Genomic DNA, 16,497 nt, shown 5'->3' with positions numbered 1-16,497 from the left:
TTCACCAAAGTAAAAAGTTCAAAGAATCATCAGCTCAGGGACCAAGAATCAAGCCTTTAGAAATACTTAAAGAGTGACAGGATGAAAAGGAAACGGTGAAATAAGGTGATCATCAGAGAAGGAGGCTGAACAAGAAAGAATGGTGTCACTAAGTCACATGAGAAGCAAATTTCAAGAAATGGTTAACTATGTCAAAGGCAACGGGAATTGAGAAAAGACCACTGGGAAGGAAACTAAGACATCCCAAACAGACAAGAAGCCTAGCCTGACCTTCCTTACCTGGGTAACAAACATTGTGAACCATGCTGATGGTCTCTCCTCAAGGTTAAGAAGGTCAAGAGACCTGAGCAGGGCTGATTTTTCCATCTTCCTGTTGCTTTCTCTTCTATTCCTGGGAAAAGCATAGAAAACGGAGCTTATTTTGTTTGCCATGAAGCTCATGTCCAACCCTACCTAAAGGGCAGGCAGGTCAGAAGTTACAGGCTAAAAAACTAAAAGTATTTGCAAAACTGTAGTTTAATCATTATTCATGAGCAATAGCAAAAACAAATGGAGGAGGACCGGCAGTGTACTTCAGTCAGCTTCCAACTCAAATGATGTGAGCGGTGTAGTGTGACTGATGATTGTGCAAGTGAGAATGAGGAGCCGTCTGTTGTTTTCTGTCTTTACTGCAGTAGCAAGTTATCAAACATTAATAAGTAACGTTTAACGACATGTGGTCTCCTGTGTCGGTCTTTTAATCTGTCCTTGAATTTGACTGGTTTGGGGTCTTTGGGGGTGGGTATGTCTATCTATCCATTTGGAAGAACAGGAAATGGACTTGAAGCATGAGGGATGAGGCTTTAGCTTTTATTAATCGAAATAATGTATGGAATCTATGGAATAATTTTTTAATCTTGGCTCCATGAAACTTTTATTAAAGATGAGAAATGTATGTGGTGACAGATTTAGGAAGGTTAGATCATGTCGGACAAACCACTTACTGAAGGATATTTTCTATTCCAGAATTATTTAAAAATAAAATTCCAAACCATTGAAGGAGTTTGAAACTAAATGCAGGTTGGTTGGTTAGTTTTTTAATAGTGCATAAACTACACTCCCAGGAAGCCATGCGGGCGAGTCGCTGCGCTTGTCAAGTAGCTTTCGCCGCAAGGTACGCTGGGAAATGTAGTGCGCCAAGCGATGTTGCACGTGACACGCAGAGGCAGGCGAGGGGACCGCGCCACCTGAGGCGGCTAGGCGCACGCCTCTCTTTCTGTGCGGTTAGGGGATGGCCCCCATCTCCTTCCCACGGTGAGGTGAAACAAGCTGGCCGTGTACCGTCGCCCGCCGGAGCAGCCCCGGGGAAGTCCGGTCGGGTAAGGCATCGTGGTGCCTCGCCCCTTTTCTCGGCAGCCGGGCGGGCAGGGGAAGAAGGTAAGAGCCGTGGGCTCGGAGCCTGCGCCCTGCGCCCCGCCCAGGCTGCGGCCGCGCGGGGAGGAAGCGCGTCTACTTAAGCGCAAAGTTTCCTTTTTTGTTTTTGTTTTTGTTTTTCTTTTTTGCTTTCTCTTCAGAGTCGCCCTAACGGGCCGTGGGGCGGGTATGCCACACTTCAGTTTCAGCGGGGGTCCCGAGACCAAAGGGTGAAAATAAGCGAGCCCCCCACTCCCCGCCTCCGTAAAGCGTCCATCCCGCTAGCCATGAGCAGCCGCGACCACCTGTTCAAAGTGTTGGTGGTGGGGGACGCCGCGGTGGGCAAGACGTCCCTGGTGCAGCGATATTCCCAAGACAGCTTCAGCAAACACTACAAGTCCACGGTGGGAGGTGAGACGCTGTGGGGAGCGGCCGGGGTCCTGCGACTCCAGCCGCGGACTGGACTGGGCTGGGGGCCGGGGGTTTTGCGGTCTTTAGGTCCTTCCCCGGGCTAGGAAGGAGCTGTCTGGGACCCTGGTGTTTGATGTGCATGCCTCTCGGGGGTTTTTCCAGTTAAGTTTTCCCAGTCAGAGCTGACTGTCTCGAGAGAGAAAGGCAAAGGTGTGATGTAGGAAATGGGGAAGGGTGGGTGAGCAAATGAGCAATTGCTGCGTTTCGCTGGGGAACTGTGAACTCAAGTCTCCAGCCTTCCTAGCGGTCACCGGCAAATCTCTGCGACAAGCGGACGCCGCTGAGACCTTCTGGAGAACCTAGTTAGGTACCAGCTGGGGCTGCCTGTTCTACCGTTCACGAGAGTTACAGACAGCTGTTGAAGGAACAGAACGGCCTCAAGTAACCTGGCCTCAAGGAGCCTGGCTTTGTTATGGAGATGCCTGCCTGGGCGAGCCCCTTGGACACTCAGTCAGATACTGATGAGCTGTGTGTTTTTTGTCCATTGATTGTTTAAATAAAGACAACCTATTCCTAGTGTAAAATATACCACTTTTCTGACCTATTTTCCCACCCCTTTTTCTCTCAAACTGGGGAGGCAAAGGACAAAGGGGACACCAGGGGTTAATTCACTTCTTTCCAGGTGTGGCCTTTGGACTCATCTTTCCAGAAGTAGAAGAATGCCTTTTAATTAAAAGTTTAGCTGGGGAGAGCTGGTGAAGAGAGAAAGTAACAAACATTTATTTATCTCCATTAAAAGAACTTTTGTAATACAAATTTTGAAAATGTACACTAGTGTTCATTATGGAATTTTTAAAAATTAACATGCAATTACATTGCAACTAAGACATCTTCCTTAAGAACATCCATCAAAATGAAGGGTTTTACGTTTCAAACAAATAAAAAAAAAATAAGTAACGTGAGGGCCCCTAATTCATGGATTTGGTTTAAAAGTATCCCACTAATTTTTAGCAATTGCTCTAGTTTTTCTATAGTAAAGAATATAATTGACTGGCTGTTTTTTTTCAGTGTTTATTCTAAATTTCCCCTAGCTTTCATTCCTGTCATAGATGTGAAGAAATATATTTCCAAACATCAGAAATTATCCTGTTTCTGTCTTTGTCAAAAGCTCTTCCCCCTTGGCCTTAACTCACAGAGTCTCAGCATCTACAGATATGACAGTAGCTTCCAGCACAGCTCTTAAGCATCAACCATGGGGTGAATCCTCTGGGACCTTTTCACTTTATCTCATTCCTGCCCAGGATAATTCCTACAGCCTTATGAAGGATGTAGAATTCCCCCCAAGGGTGTGATTTTCTCATAATACAATTGGATAAGAAACCAACAGTGAAACTGAGTGTGGAAGATGCAAAGGCCAACACACTTGCCTCATTTCCCTCTTTTACCTCATCATCCCTTCCCTGAGAAAGCCCCCTAAATCTTCCAAAAACTGTTTAACCTGAGATAAGGAGTTGTTTTTGTAATTACTCTCACCTAATATTCTCCAATTGAGTTTTCTCAGCCTGAGTCAACTGTCTGAAAAGAGATAAGGCAATATTAGTAGGATCAAATAATTGGTTTGACAAGAGTAAAAGCCAGAGATGCCTTCAGAAGATGCATGTGTATTATATGTCCCATGTTTAGTACATGGGTGTGGTCCATTGAGGGCTTAAAATAAATACACAAACAATGAATGAATGAATGTGATTGGAGTTGTGTGTCCCTAGGGTTGTATATGCATATTTGATATAACTTTGTGGACTTTTTCAAGGTAAACTTTATTCAAGTACATTATACATATATTTTCAGTGGACTTTGCTCTGAAGGTTCTCCAGTGGTCTGACTCAGAGATGGTGCGCCTCCAGCTGTGGGATATTGCAGGTAGGATGGGAAGATGGGACAAGAACAAGGGGAGATATTTTGGTTTAATCAACAAGTTTTCAGAGAAAAAGTAGAACCAAAAGTTTTTTTCTGAAGCTGGAATGATCAGACTGCTCTGAGGATATGTAAGCTGAATAGATGTAGAGCTTTTGTAGATGTGTTCTGTAAATGTTTTACCCTGAATAAATATAGAGCAGTCTCTGTGTGAGTGGAAGGGGCTGGTGAGGTAGTGAACTATGAAGACCATAGATGTATGCTCCCACAGCAGGCAGAGGGTGTTCTTTCTAAGGTTTCCAGCTGACCTTGGTGAGAAACAAGAGAAGACAATAATAATAGCTAGACAGTGTATTAAAAAGCAGAGACATCACTTCACCAACAAAGGTCTGTCTAGTCAAAACTATGGTTTTTCCAATAGTCGTGTACAGATGTGAGAGTTGGATCATAAAGAAGGCTGAGCGCTGAAGAACTGATGCTTTCAAATTGTGGTGCTGGAGAAGACTCTTGAGAGTCCCTTGGACTGCAAGGAGATCAAACCAGTCAATCATAAAGGAAATCAACCCTAAATATTCATTGGAAGGACTGATGCTGAAGCTGAAGCTCCAATACTTTTGGCCATCTGATATGAAGAGTCGACTGACTGGAAAAGACCCTGATGCTGGGAAAGATTGAAGTCAGAAAGAGAAGGGGACAACAGAGGATGAGATGTTTGGATGGCATCACAGAGTCAATGGACATGAGTTTGAGCAAACTCCAGGAGATAGTGAAGGACAGGGAATCCTGGCATGCTGCAGTCCATGGGGTCACAGAGAGTTGAACACAACTGAGTGGCTGAACAACAGCAACCCTTATTTATTATTTGCTAATCACTTTTCTAAGCGTTTTAGATTCAGTGACTCATTAATCTTTACAACTAGCCTATAGTAAAAAGCCACTGCTTTCCCCCACTTTACAGATGAGCAATCTGAAGCACTGAAACCTTGACTTATCCAAAGTCATATAGGTAGTAGATGACAGAGCAGGAATTTGGAAGTGGATGATCTGGGTACAGAATCTGGACTCACCCACTCCTCATACTGCCCTCTTTCCCTTAATGAAGATGGAAAGGGCAGGGTGTCAGACAGGGTCCCCAAGCTGGTTCTGAGGATCACCTTCTCAAGAACTGTCTTACTTCCCAGGGCAAGAGCGTTTCACCTCTATGACCCGACTTTACTATCGGGATGCCTCTGCCTGTGTTATTATGTTTGATGTTACCAATGCCACTACCTTCAGAAACAGCCAGAAATGGAAGCAAGACTTGGACAGCAAGCTCACACTGCCCAATGGAGAGCCGGTGCCCTGCCTGCTCTTAGCCAACAAGGTATGTGGTCAGCTTGGGAAAGAGCCCCTGGCTTCAGTCTGTGGTCAGAGAGTAAGTGAATCTAAAATGCACTCTGATTCTAGGTTTCCACTTGCCCTTCTCATGCTGGCAAAATCTTCTCTACCTCTTTTCAAGAGATGTTGAAACTTTCTTTGAGAAGAACATTGACTGTAGATTTCTGATGCTGCTGTTCTAGCCATTGGGGGAACTATTTCAAATCCACATGTATCTGAGCAATGTTCCTATTCCCAGGAAGTTTATGGTGTTGCCTTTATTTTCTTTGCCAGTGTGATCTATCCCCCTGGGCAGTGAGCCGAGACCAGGTTGACCGGTTCAGTAAAGAGAATGGTTTCACAGGTTGGACAGAAACCTCGGTCAAGGAGAACAAAAATATTAATGAGGCCATGAGGTGAGTAGCTTATGCTGTTCTAGGGATAGGCATACAGATTTACCCATCTTTCACTGCAGCATCTTGGACCTTCTTGTTTCTGAGCAAACAAGAACAGACTGAGCCAATGGAATGCCAGCTTCTGAAGGCCAGGGATACTCTCTTCTCTCCTGAGATAATTGGGGACAATGAGGCATTTAAACCTTGTGGCTTTACTGAATGCCATCTGGTGACGAAACAGACAATATCTGCCGTTTCTCCATTCAGTTTCTCAGGCTTATTTTTTTTTTTTTTTTATTTTTAGAGTCCTCATTGAAAAGATGATGAGCAATTCCAGAGAAGATATGTCTTTGTCCACTCAGGGGAACTACATCAACCTGCAAACCAAGCCCTCCTCCAGCTGGGCCTGCTGCTAGTAGCATTTGGCTTGTTTTCCCTCTCAGCTCCAGGAGGTCTTTCTCTTCCCTTTGGTTGCCCACCCAACAGTTTTACTAAGTACATTTGACCTGTCTGCTGGTGACTGTCTGGTAAGGAGAGCCATCATCACTAAGAAGAGATGCGTGGGACCCCATGGGCATTTCTGCCTCTTGCTTGCTGCTGGCTTAGAGAGACCAGTCAGTGTCTTCTGTCCAAACAAGATCATCTCATCTCTCAGTTTGTGATCTGGGATTGATTTTGTGGGAAGGATTAGAAATTAGCATCTGTGTTTCAAGAAGCATAATTCTCATCTGCTTTTGAGTGTATTTTTCCATTCAATGTATATTGATATCCCAGTCTGATAGGACTTCAGTTACAAGGAAAGTGAGATCAAAGCTCATTCCCCAAATTCCTTGTTGGCCATTGCTTTCAGATTCTTTCTGTTTTGCCTTCGAATTAAACATCTGATTCCGAGATGCAGGAGGAGTGGGGCCAGATAATATGGGTTTAGGGCTACTGGAGGCCCTAAATGAAAAGTCACCGTATTTTTTTAAGATTCTAAAGTTGTATTAGCTTTCTCTTGTCTTGGCTCTAAAAATAGCCAAGCTTTTAAATGAACTCTTTGGTGAGAGCATTTCTTTCTCCAAAGAAATTGATTCTCACATTAATGTTTTCTAGTGTCTTTTTCCCAGTGGGCTGGGGACCGGGTTTGCAGGTTTCTGGGTTGATGTCTTGCTGCATAATGCTGCAAGTGACATCAGTTGGCTATGGTGCCCTAAAATAGGTCTGTTCCTCAAAGCTCTGGGAGTCTGAGTGGAAGAAGAGGCAGAGGTTAACAGAACAAAATCCTGTGGGGCAACTTGCTTATGAGCACTTTTGTGGCTAGCACTTAACAGCCATAGGAAATAAATATTATGTATAGACCTTTGCCTAGAGGTGGAAAGTAGATAGACAGAAAATCATTAGGTAATTTAAGTGCTAAATTGGGTAGAGTTTTTAGTATCCAATCACTTCTAGACAGTCTAATTTGTTAAATTCTCACAGGATGGTGATTTATAACCTACCTAGAGTTATGAATATTCTTAGTGAGCTCAGACTTAGAGCTCTGTGAGAGACATTTAGCTAAATAAGTGTTCTAAGTCTGTGGTCCCCATATCTGATCAAAACCACCTGGAAAGTTTGTTTAAAGATTTTAAAATAAAATGTTTTAAGATTAGTTTCCCAGTCTGACCTACTAAATCAAAATGTCCAGGAGTGAAATCTGGGGATTCATTGTTGTTATTTTCAAAACTTCCCAGGCAATTCTGATCAGGCCAGTTTGGAAACCACAGCTGGAGAATGTGGTAAAAATGCAGAGATCCAGGCCTTCCCAATGAAATGTTCCTGGGCTTCTGTAGGCTCCATTAGTTCTCTAGGTGATTTTGACACACACCAGACTGGGGCTTCCCAGGTGGCACTAGAGGTAAAGAACCCGCCTGCCAGTTCACTAGACATAAGAGATGAGGGTTGGATCCCTGGGTCAGGAAGAACCCCTAGAGGAGAAAATGACAACCCTCTCCAGTATTCTTGCCTGGAGAATCTCATGGACGAGGAACCTGATGGGCTACAGTCCATAGGGTTGCACAGTCTGACGTGACTGAAGTGACTTAACACGCATGCGTGCAGACTGAAAACCACTCTCCTAAGAGATCAGAAGCCAGATATCAGAGCCTTTGGTGGTTTGTTTTTAATACCAGTTGTTATAAATTTTGCTCAGTCTTTTTAGACCTTCAAGTTCTCTTTTGTATTACCCATTCCAGATAGAGTTTTTATTACAATAATTCTGAAAATAATAGTGGAAGAACAAGTTCTCTGTGAAAAGAAAATTGATTTTTATTCACTGATTTGAACCCCTGCAAAATCACAAATAAATGGGAAGTAAGTGTTGTATTCATGGTAGTTATTGACCTTCAATATGAGTTTGTTAAAGTGTTATTTTATACTGATAAGAGTATTGTGGAAATGGAGACTTTTTAAAATACCTTCTTTAAAATGAAGGTAAGTGTTATTTTGTTCATCTGTTAATTTACTACTACCAGTTGCCTTGTTCCAATTAAGTGATGTAACTTCTCAAATACTGCTTGGAAATGTGACCATTTAAAAAAAAAATTGAATATGTTTTCTTTCCCACTTGCTGACTCAGGATATTTCTGCCTTTTCTAGCATTGCTAGAGGCTGGCCTACCAGCCCTTCTGGATTTTCTCTCCCAACTGGTGAACATTATGGCCCTGAAACCAATTAAGAAGAAAGTGAAATATAATTCCTCTCCATATCCCTAACTGTAAAGAAAAGAGAAAGAAAAAGATAAGGAAGAAAAAATATTTACATGATTAGAAATGTGATTATATTAAAAATAATTAGATCTTATCATTTGGATGCTACCTCTTGGGTAAAACTGTTTGGAACATGGATATCATTGTAGCCCTTCCCTAGAGAAATTTCCATATTTGAGACAAGATTCCCCTTCACTTATCCAGCTAGTCTGTGGCCAAGAAGAAAACATAAGCATTCCCTGCAGAGTGGTCTAAGAGATATGAGGAAGGGCTGAGAACAGAGCTGTGAGGTTGTGACTGCCCTGGCTTGCTATTTTGAACAGAATAGCTGAGTGATCAAACAAGCTGGGAAAGGAACCACAGGTCACGGAAGGCCCCTCAGCAGCAAGTGATGGTGTGCTCTTCTGTGCTATAATGAGCCAGGGTTCCTCTGAGATGATTTCTCTAACTCAGCAATAGCTGCGGACTATTTGGGTTCTTCATTTTCTCTATTTGGGTTCTTTCTTATCTCCAGATTTAACTCTTTTCCTTAGCTGGTCTGTATTCTGTCCTCAGAACACTGTCCCATCTAACAGAAGGCTCTTCCTGCCTTTTATACTTTTGTAGGCAGTGGCCAAGGTTAGCAGATGTAAAAATTTCCTTGATAGATATTCTGTACAATTCAGTGATTAGATTGCTCAAGGAAATAAACTTAAGTGCCCTTTTCTCCTTCACCCCCTTGGTTCACTATGTATAGGAAGAGGCCCCAGCTGTGTACAAGACTCATTTATTAAAGGCAAATACCCCCCTGCTGCAAATTGGAATAGGTAGAAAGCCAGTCAAAAATGTGCATTGGAAAGAACTCTACATGTATCTTTGACTTGAGAATATATCTACGCATGATCTTTGTTGTTGTTAGAAAAACCCTGCCCCCTCTTTGGCTTTCAAGCGTAATCTGAATTCTGTTCAGTTTTATCTGCAGTTTTAGTATAATAATGGTATCGTTCTGCTTTAGGTTTCTCCAGGGAGATAGAAGTAATAAGATACAGATATGTATGTATGTATGTATATGAATATGTGTGTGTATATATGTAAAGGGATTTATTATAAGAATTTGTCTCGTGTGATTATGGAGGCTGGCCAGCCTGAACCTGTGGAGCTGATGCCCCAGTTCAAGTCCCCAGACTGGCAGACTGGAAGAGCTGATGTTCCTGTTCAGAGACCGTCAGACAGGAGAATTCTCTGCTATTCAGGATGGGGTGTCAACCTTTTGTTCTGTTCAGGTCTTCAACTGACTGGATGAGCCCTACCTACATTAGAGAAAGCAATCTGCCTTATGGCATCTACCAATGTAAGTGTTAATCTCATCCCAAAACACACTCACAGAAACACCCAGAATAATGGTTAACCAAATATCTGGGTAAACCCATGTTCCAGTCAAATTGACACACAAAATTAACCATTACTTGCACTTAACAGTTCTTTACTATATAATGGTACTGTTTTGATAACTTTCTTCACACTCAACTTGATTTACACTTATCTGATTAGGAACTAACCTACATACAATGGGAGTAAAGAGGAAAAGCAGATATGAAAGGAAGAAAATAAGACATTTTATGATTTATCATGACATGAGAGGGGCAGTCCAGTAGTACTGGATACCAATATCTGACTTTGTGTAAACTCTTCCCTCAGATCTGTGAGTTGTGCATGTTTCATATACTACCCTGGAAATAAGAAAGCAAACAGTTCTCATTTTATATTTGAGGGAACAAATATCTCAAAATTTGACTAATGAAAGGCAGCCATTTGAATCTGTAATAAAGCCAAGACATAACTGCAAATCTTCAAATTCCCCATCTCAATTCTATGATTTAGGTTTCTGGGAAGGATTTGACCTGAAAAACCTATTTTATTAATAGAATATGAGCCCAGACATTTAGAGAAGCAGAACTGGCTCTTCTTGGGTTGGAAATTTAGTTTGTATTAGACTTTGAGATCATGTTCAGAGACATGTGTAATTAAACTTGGGGCCAAGTTTAGTGCTGTTTGAATAGCACACAGCACAGATATGTCATGAGATGTTTGACAAGTTCCAATGACTAAGATAATGTCATCCAAATGCAGTGACTGTCATTTAATTTTGAACATCAGCTTTCTTGTTTGCAAATACAGAAATTTTAAAAAGTTATTCTTTTCCATTATAGTTTATCACAAGACACTGAATAGTTTCCTGTACTACACAGTAAGACCTTGTTTTTTATTTTATATATGCAAGTACAGGGATTTTATGCTCAAAATTCTCCAAGTCAGGCTTCAACAATATGTGAACCGTGAACTTCCAGATATTCAAGCTGGTTTTAGACAAGGCAGAGGAACCAGAGATCAAATTGCCAACATCCCCTGGATCATTGAAAAAGCAAGAGAGTTCCAGAAAAACATCTATTTCTGCTTTATTGACTACGCCAAAGCCTTCAACTGTGTGGATCACAATAAACTGTGGAAAATTCTGAAAGAGATGGGAATACCAGACCACCTGACCTGCCTCTTGAGAAACCTGTATGCAGGTCAGGAAGCAACAGTTAGAACTGGACATGGAACGACAGACTGGTTCCAAATAGGAAAAGGAGTACGTCAAGGCTGTATATTGTCACCCTGCTTATTTAACTTATATGCAGAGTACATCATGAGAAACGCTGGGCTGGAAGAAGCACAAGCTGGAATCAAGATTGCTGGGAGAAATATCAATAACTTCAGATATGCAGATGACACCACCCTTATGGCAGAAAGTGAGGATGAACTAAAAAGCCTCTTAATGAAAGTGAAAGAGGAGAGTGAAAAAGTTGGCTTAAAGCTCAACATTCAGAAAACTAAGATCATGGCATCTGGTCCCATCACTTCATGGCAAATAGATGGGCAAACAGTGTCAGACTTTATTTTTTTGGGCTCCAAAATCACTGCAGATGGTGATTGCAGCCATGAAATTAAAAGACACTTACTCCTTGGAAGGAAATTTATGACCAACCTAGACAGCATATTAAAAAGCAGAGACATTACTTTGCCAAAACAGAAAGGTCCATCTAGTCAAGGCTATGGTTTTTCCAGTGGTCATGTATGGATGTGAGAGTTGGACTGAGAGGAAAGCTAAGCACCGAAAAATTGATGCTTTTGAACTATGGTGTTGGAGAGGACTCTTGAGAGTCCCCTGGACTGCAAGGAGATCCAACAAGTCCATCCTAAAGGAGATCAGTCCTGGGTGTTCATTGGAAGGACTGACGCTGAAGCTGAAACTCCAATACTTTGGCCACCTCATGCGAAGCGTTGACTTGGAAAAGACCCTGATGCTGGGAGGGATTGGGGGCAGGAGGAGGAGGGGATGACAGAGGGTGAGATGGCTGGATGGCATCACTGACTCGATGGACATGAGTTTGAGTAAACTCTGGGAGTTGGTGATGGACAGGGAGGCCTGGCGTGCTGCAGTTCATGGGGTCACAACGAGTCGGACACGACTGAGCGACTGAACTGACTGACTGAACTGACAGGGATTTTAACAGCCATTCCATTTTCAACTGTTGTTGCCAGTCCAACTCTTTGTGACCCTGTAATAATGAGAGCTGGGGAAGAAATAATAAAATAATAAAAATAATAAAGAAATAATAAAATAATAATGCTTATGTATTTTTCAATTAGAAAAAAATATTAAAAAAACAATTAAACCCTTTAACAGTTCTCCAACAAGATGAAGTTCAGATGCCCCAGCATGGCCTATAGAGTTCTTCCTGATTTACCCTTTCTCCAATCTTATTTTCTCATAGTCCTGTGCTCTCCTCCATCCATCCGCTCTCTACCCCAGTGCCACCCCTCCGTACCCCGTACCACAGCTCTAGGTCTAACATCCATCTACTGTCCTTACAGCAAGCTCTGCTGTTTAGTGAATGCCCCCACACATTCACTTTATTCTGTCTAAGAATGCATTTCTTCTTGTAGTCCCCCAGTTGGAGTGCCTTCTTCCATGAGATTGTTCCTGACCTCCTTCCTCTACATCACTACGTCATTACATCACTACAAGAAGTAGACTCCCTGCAGCGAGATGCAATTATTTTACATGCCTGGCTCTCTTCTGGACTGCCCTTCCTGGACAGAAAGCATTTCTTCCCGGACAGAAAGCATTTCTTCCCCAGCTCTCATCCCACAATTATAACGGTAGGTATACTGCTTAATTAGTGACCTATATAATCTCTCCATGGCCTTTCTAACCTTATTTCCCACTGCTCTATAACATGACCCCTTTGGTCTACTGGTTACTACTCAAACTTGCATAAAAACTCTAAGCCCCCTTTCTTCCCAGCCTGAAATCCTATCCCACCTCTTTCTCGATTGGTATCCATCTCGTGTCCTACTTCCCTTTAAGAAATCTTTCTTTACCTCGTTCCATGAACTTCTATGGCATAGATCTTTATATCCTCCACAACTCCTACTGCAATACTGGATACATAAAAAGTATCCAATCAAAACTGACTTAAGTGTGAATCCAATTATATGAAAAAAAGTCTGCACATGAAAAAAATGGACTGAACATGAATTTATCAAAATGTAAATAAAGGTTTTGTTTGAGTTGTGGGACATTTTCCTTAAGGAGCAGATTTAAAATTGTTATAGAGGTACTTAAAAACCTGTACACCCATTTAATAAATTACTCTTTATATGGGAAAACTTCAGGGAAGCCACCACCAAAACAGATACATACAAAACAGGAGGCAGTTTATTTAGTAAAAGGAGCTCCTGAAGTTAACACAGCTAAAGGTTAAAAATCAGTTTGCCACTCTCTAGCTGTCTAACCTTGAGCAGAGTCTTAATTTTTGTGTCTTAAGTGTCTATATATAGAATCTTGGGATCATTATGAAAATAAAAATAATCCATGTGAACTACTTAGACAAATATGTATTTGGCATATAGAAACATTCAGCTATTGGCTACTGGCAACAACAGCTTCCCTGGTGGCTCAGATGGTAAAGCGTCTGCCTACTTTTTAAAAAATGACTTAAAACAATAGAAATGTATTATTTTATTAATTCTGGAGGTCAGATATCCAGAATAGGTTGCATTGGACTAAAACTGAGTTGTTGGAAGGACTGCATTCCTTTCTAGAGGTTCTAGGGAAGAATCATTTTCTTACCTTTTCTGGCTTCCAGAGGCCATGCACATTCCTGGGCTCATGGTCCCCTTCTTCCATCTTCAGAGCCAGCAAAGGTCCGTCAAGTCTTTCTCACAGATTATCACTCTGACATTTCTTGTCCCTCTTTGTGACTTTTAAGGACCCTTGTGATTATGCTGGGCCTGCTCAGATAATCCAGGTTAATTTTATGTTAAGATCAGCTGATTAGCAATCTAGTTCCCTTTCCCACATTCACAGGTTCCAGAGGTTAGGTCATAGAACTGAGGAGTAGTGGGTTAAGGAACTTGTCTGGAGTCACACAACTAGCTGGTAGTAAGTAGGGCCAAGAACATTATTGTTATAATTCAAATAATATATTTTTTAGAAAGAAATAGAATTCTTTTGTAATTTGACCTCTGAAAGACAACTTGATTAATAAGAGTATGAATATTCCTCCAGGATTTTCTCTGCATATGCAATCCCAGCTGTACAACCCTTTCTCCTAAAAACAAAACAAAACAAATTTATGCACGGCTTCCTGAAACTTGCTTTTTTTCTTCTTTAATGTATCTTGGATATCTCCCCTTGTTAGAATTCATAGTTCTACCTCATTCCTTTTACTTGCTACATAGGATTATATGGATGTATTATAATTTACTTGACCAGTTATCTAGTAATGGATGTTTGGATTATTTCTTTTTCCTCTCTTCAAATAGTGCCACAGAATCTCTCTATATAGACTTGTGTGAAACCTTCTTTATGAACTCCTAGAAGTAAGTCAAAGGGTATCCATACTTTAACTTTACATATAGTGCCAAATTTCCTTCCAAAATGTTGGTCCCATTATATACTCCCACCAGTAGGATATGAGGGGCCAGTTTATCCATATCCTTAACAAGACTGTTTTCAACCTTTACCAATTTAAGTAGTGAAATGTAAAAAAAAAATTTGGGGTTATGATTAAATGTAATTGTCATTTTTATTTCTTATGTTAGTCACCTATTTGTATCCTATGTCTGTTTTTATTTTGTTGTCTTTGTTTAGTGCTTTTGTAAAAGCTCACTGTATATTAAGGATATTAACTTTTTCTCATACATATTGTAAATATTTTCTCCAGTTCATGAAGAGATTTAAAGTAGAATAATATTAGACTTGTGCCTGAGAAACTCTGGCAACAGCTTAGTATACTAACTTAGTATACTTAGTATAGTTAGTATAATTTAGTATACTTACTATAGTTAGTATACTGTTAGTATAAAGCATTCAGACTATATTATGAGAACTGTAAGGACATATTGAAAATTTAGGTATTAGGAATGCCATGAGTGCTGTAGTTCAGGAAGGTAGTATTGTTTGTTGTATATACCACACATTCCAAAAAGTGAAGAGAAGCTGTTGCGGTAATTTAAGCATGAATGCTGACAATGGACATGGCAAGTGAATAGTGAATTTGAGAAATGCAGTGAAGAAAGAATCAAGAGGTTTCCTTGTTGAAGACTAACAGTGAAGGGTTGGGGTGGAGTCAGTAGCACCAAGGATTTGAGCTCAGGCGATTAAGAAGATGCTGCTGACAGAAATGAGGAGTCAGGAAAAGAATGTGGGTAGGGGAGATAATTTGTTTGGCATAGATGAACTGAGCTTGTGGGTATTCAAGTGGAAATGTCTGCTAGGCAGTCAGGATACTGGACTGGAACTCCAATATACTGGAATTCATTGGAGGCAGAGAGGCTGGCAGCAGTTTGTAGAATCATGTCCATACTGGGCGTGGTCAGAATACAGTACTTCTCCTAGGAATGGTTAGGAGATAGTGGAGAATAAGTGACAGCACTTTGGACATGTTATTGTTGTTCAGTCACTAAGTCGTGTCCAACTCTTTGCGACCTCATGGACTGCAGCACACCAGGCTTCCCTCTCCTCCACTTTCTCCAGGATTTTGCTCAAGTTCATGTCCATTGAGTTGGTGATACTATCTAACCATCTCATCCTCTGCCGCCCTTTTCTCCTTTTGCTTTCAATCTTTCCCAGCCTCAGGGTCTTTTCCAATGAGCTGGCTCTTCACATCAGGTGGTGAAATTATGGACATACTTCCTTGGACATTCATGGAGGTAAAAGCTGACTGTCATCACTTCTCAATGTCACCTTTTCTCCATGTGTAGCTGTGGGCACTCTTTGTTTACTCTCTTCCTAAGGATTGTTATGTTCCGGTGGAGGCATAAACCAGCTGTTGGATTTGGGGTTTTCTCGTCAGTGAAGACCTACAGTGCTTCACAGTGTCCAACCTACTTTCACAAGGGAGCCCTTTCTGTTGCTGTTGTTACACCGATCTCATGAAGGAGGGAAGGACTAGCATAATTATCCCCATTTTACAAATGAAGAAACAGAGGCACAAGAATTTAAAATTTGCTGAAGATCACCTAGGTTGTAAACCACAGTGCTCAGGGCCAATATTCTTCATTACAAGTTAAGTGCTCTTTTTGTTATACCTTGGGGCCTCCCCTTTCAGCAGTGTTCACTTAACAGTGTTTACTGGTGGTTTAGATGGATAAGGCTGTGTCATCTTCCATGTTACAAGTGCAAGTTTTCTATGGATTTTACTGCTGTTGAGCCAAACAGCAAGTGTTAGGGTTCTGGGGGTTTTTTCCTTCAACCAGATGTCAAGTTGTACATCCTATTTGTCTTAGTAGCAGAAACCCACCTAAACTTAGCTCTTAACATTCTTTTCTTTATTTATTTTTGGCTGTTCTGGGTCTTCCTTGCTTCGTGGGCTCTTCTCTGGTCGTGGCCAGTGGGGGGTGCTCCTCCTTGTGGTGCGCAGGCTTTTCATTGCTCTTGTTGCGGCACATGGCTCTAGCACGCAAGGGTTTCAGTAGCTGCAGTGTGTGGTTCCCAGGTTCTAGAGCACAGGCTCAGTAGTTGTGGTGCACAGGCTTAGTTGTTCCTTGGTATGTGGGATTTTTCCAGACTAGGGGTTGAATCCATGTCTCCTGCACTGGTAGGCGGATTCTTTACCATTTAGCCACCAGGGAAGCCCCAGCTCTTAACATTCTTAGGAGTAGAAAGGAAGATAGAAGTCTGGAGCATATACACTTGAGAAAATGAATTAGAAAGTTTAAATGGACTTTGGCCTAGTCTTTTTCTGGCTGTGACCTGAGGCAAGGGAGCA

At 41.5% G+C, this 16,497-nt stretch overlaps 1 protein-coding gene across 5 annotated transcripts; it reads left to right on the top strand.

Annotated features, from left to right (window-relative positions):
* Window positions 1–1,196: 1,196 nt before the first annotated feature.
* RAB29 (RAB29, member RAS oncogene family) lies at window positions 1,197–12,825 on the top strand. Of its 5 annotated transcripts, XR_009695727.1 has the most exons (7): window positions 1,197–1,416; window positions 1,554–1,803; window positions 3,652–3,723; window positions 4,899–5,080; window positions 5,368–5,489; window positions 5,773–5,995; window positions 12,167–12,825. XR_009695727.1 is itself a non-coding variant. In XM_061159925.1 (6 exons), the coding sequence occupies exons 2-6, from the start codon at window positions 1,680–1,682 to the stop codon at window positions 5,882–5,884; spliced, it is 612 nt and encodes a 203-aa protein (XP_061015908.1). In that variant the 5' UTR covers window positions 1,197–1,358; window positions 1,554–1,679; the 3' UTR covers window positions 5,885–8,054. The 5 variants fall into 5 exon arrangements, 4 of the variants coding, with proteins under 4 accessions (XP_061015908.1, XP_061015907.1, XP_061015904.1 ...); XM_061159925.1 differs by lacking the exon at window positions 12,167–12,825 and having other exon boundaries at window positions 1,197–1,358; window positions 5,773–8,054; XM_061159924.1 differs by lacking the exon at window positions 12,167–12,825 and having other exon boundaries at window positions 5,773–8,054.
* The last annotated feature ends 3,672 nt before the right edge of the window (window positions 12,826–16,497 follow it).

This window comes from Dama dama, chromosome 14, assembly GCF_033118175.1.
Source record: "Dama dama isolate Ldn47 chromosome 14, ASM3311817v1, whole genome shotgun sequence".
In the NCBI taxonomy this organism is placed as follows: domain Eukaryota; kingdom Metazoa; phylum Chordata; class Mammalia; order Artiodactyla; family Cervidae; genus Dama; species Dama dama.
The sequence above is the reverse complement of the archived record's forward strand: the minus strand, read 5'-3'. Positions and strand labels throughout refer to the sequence as shown.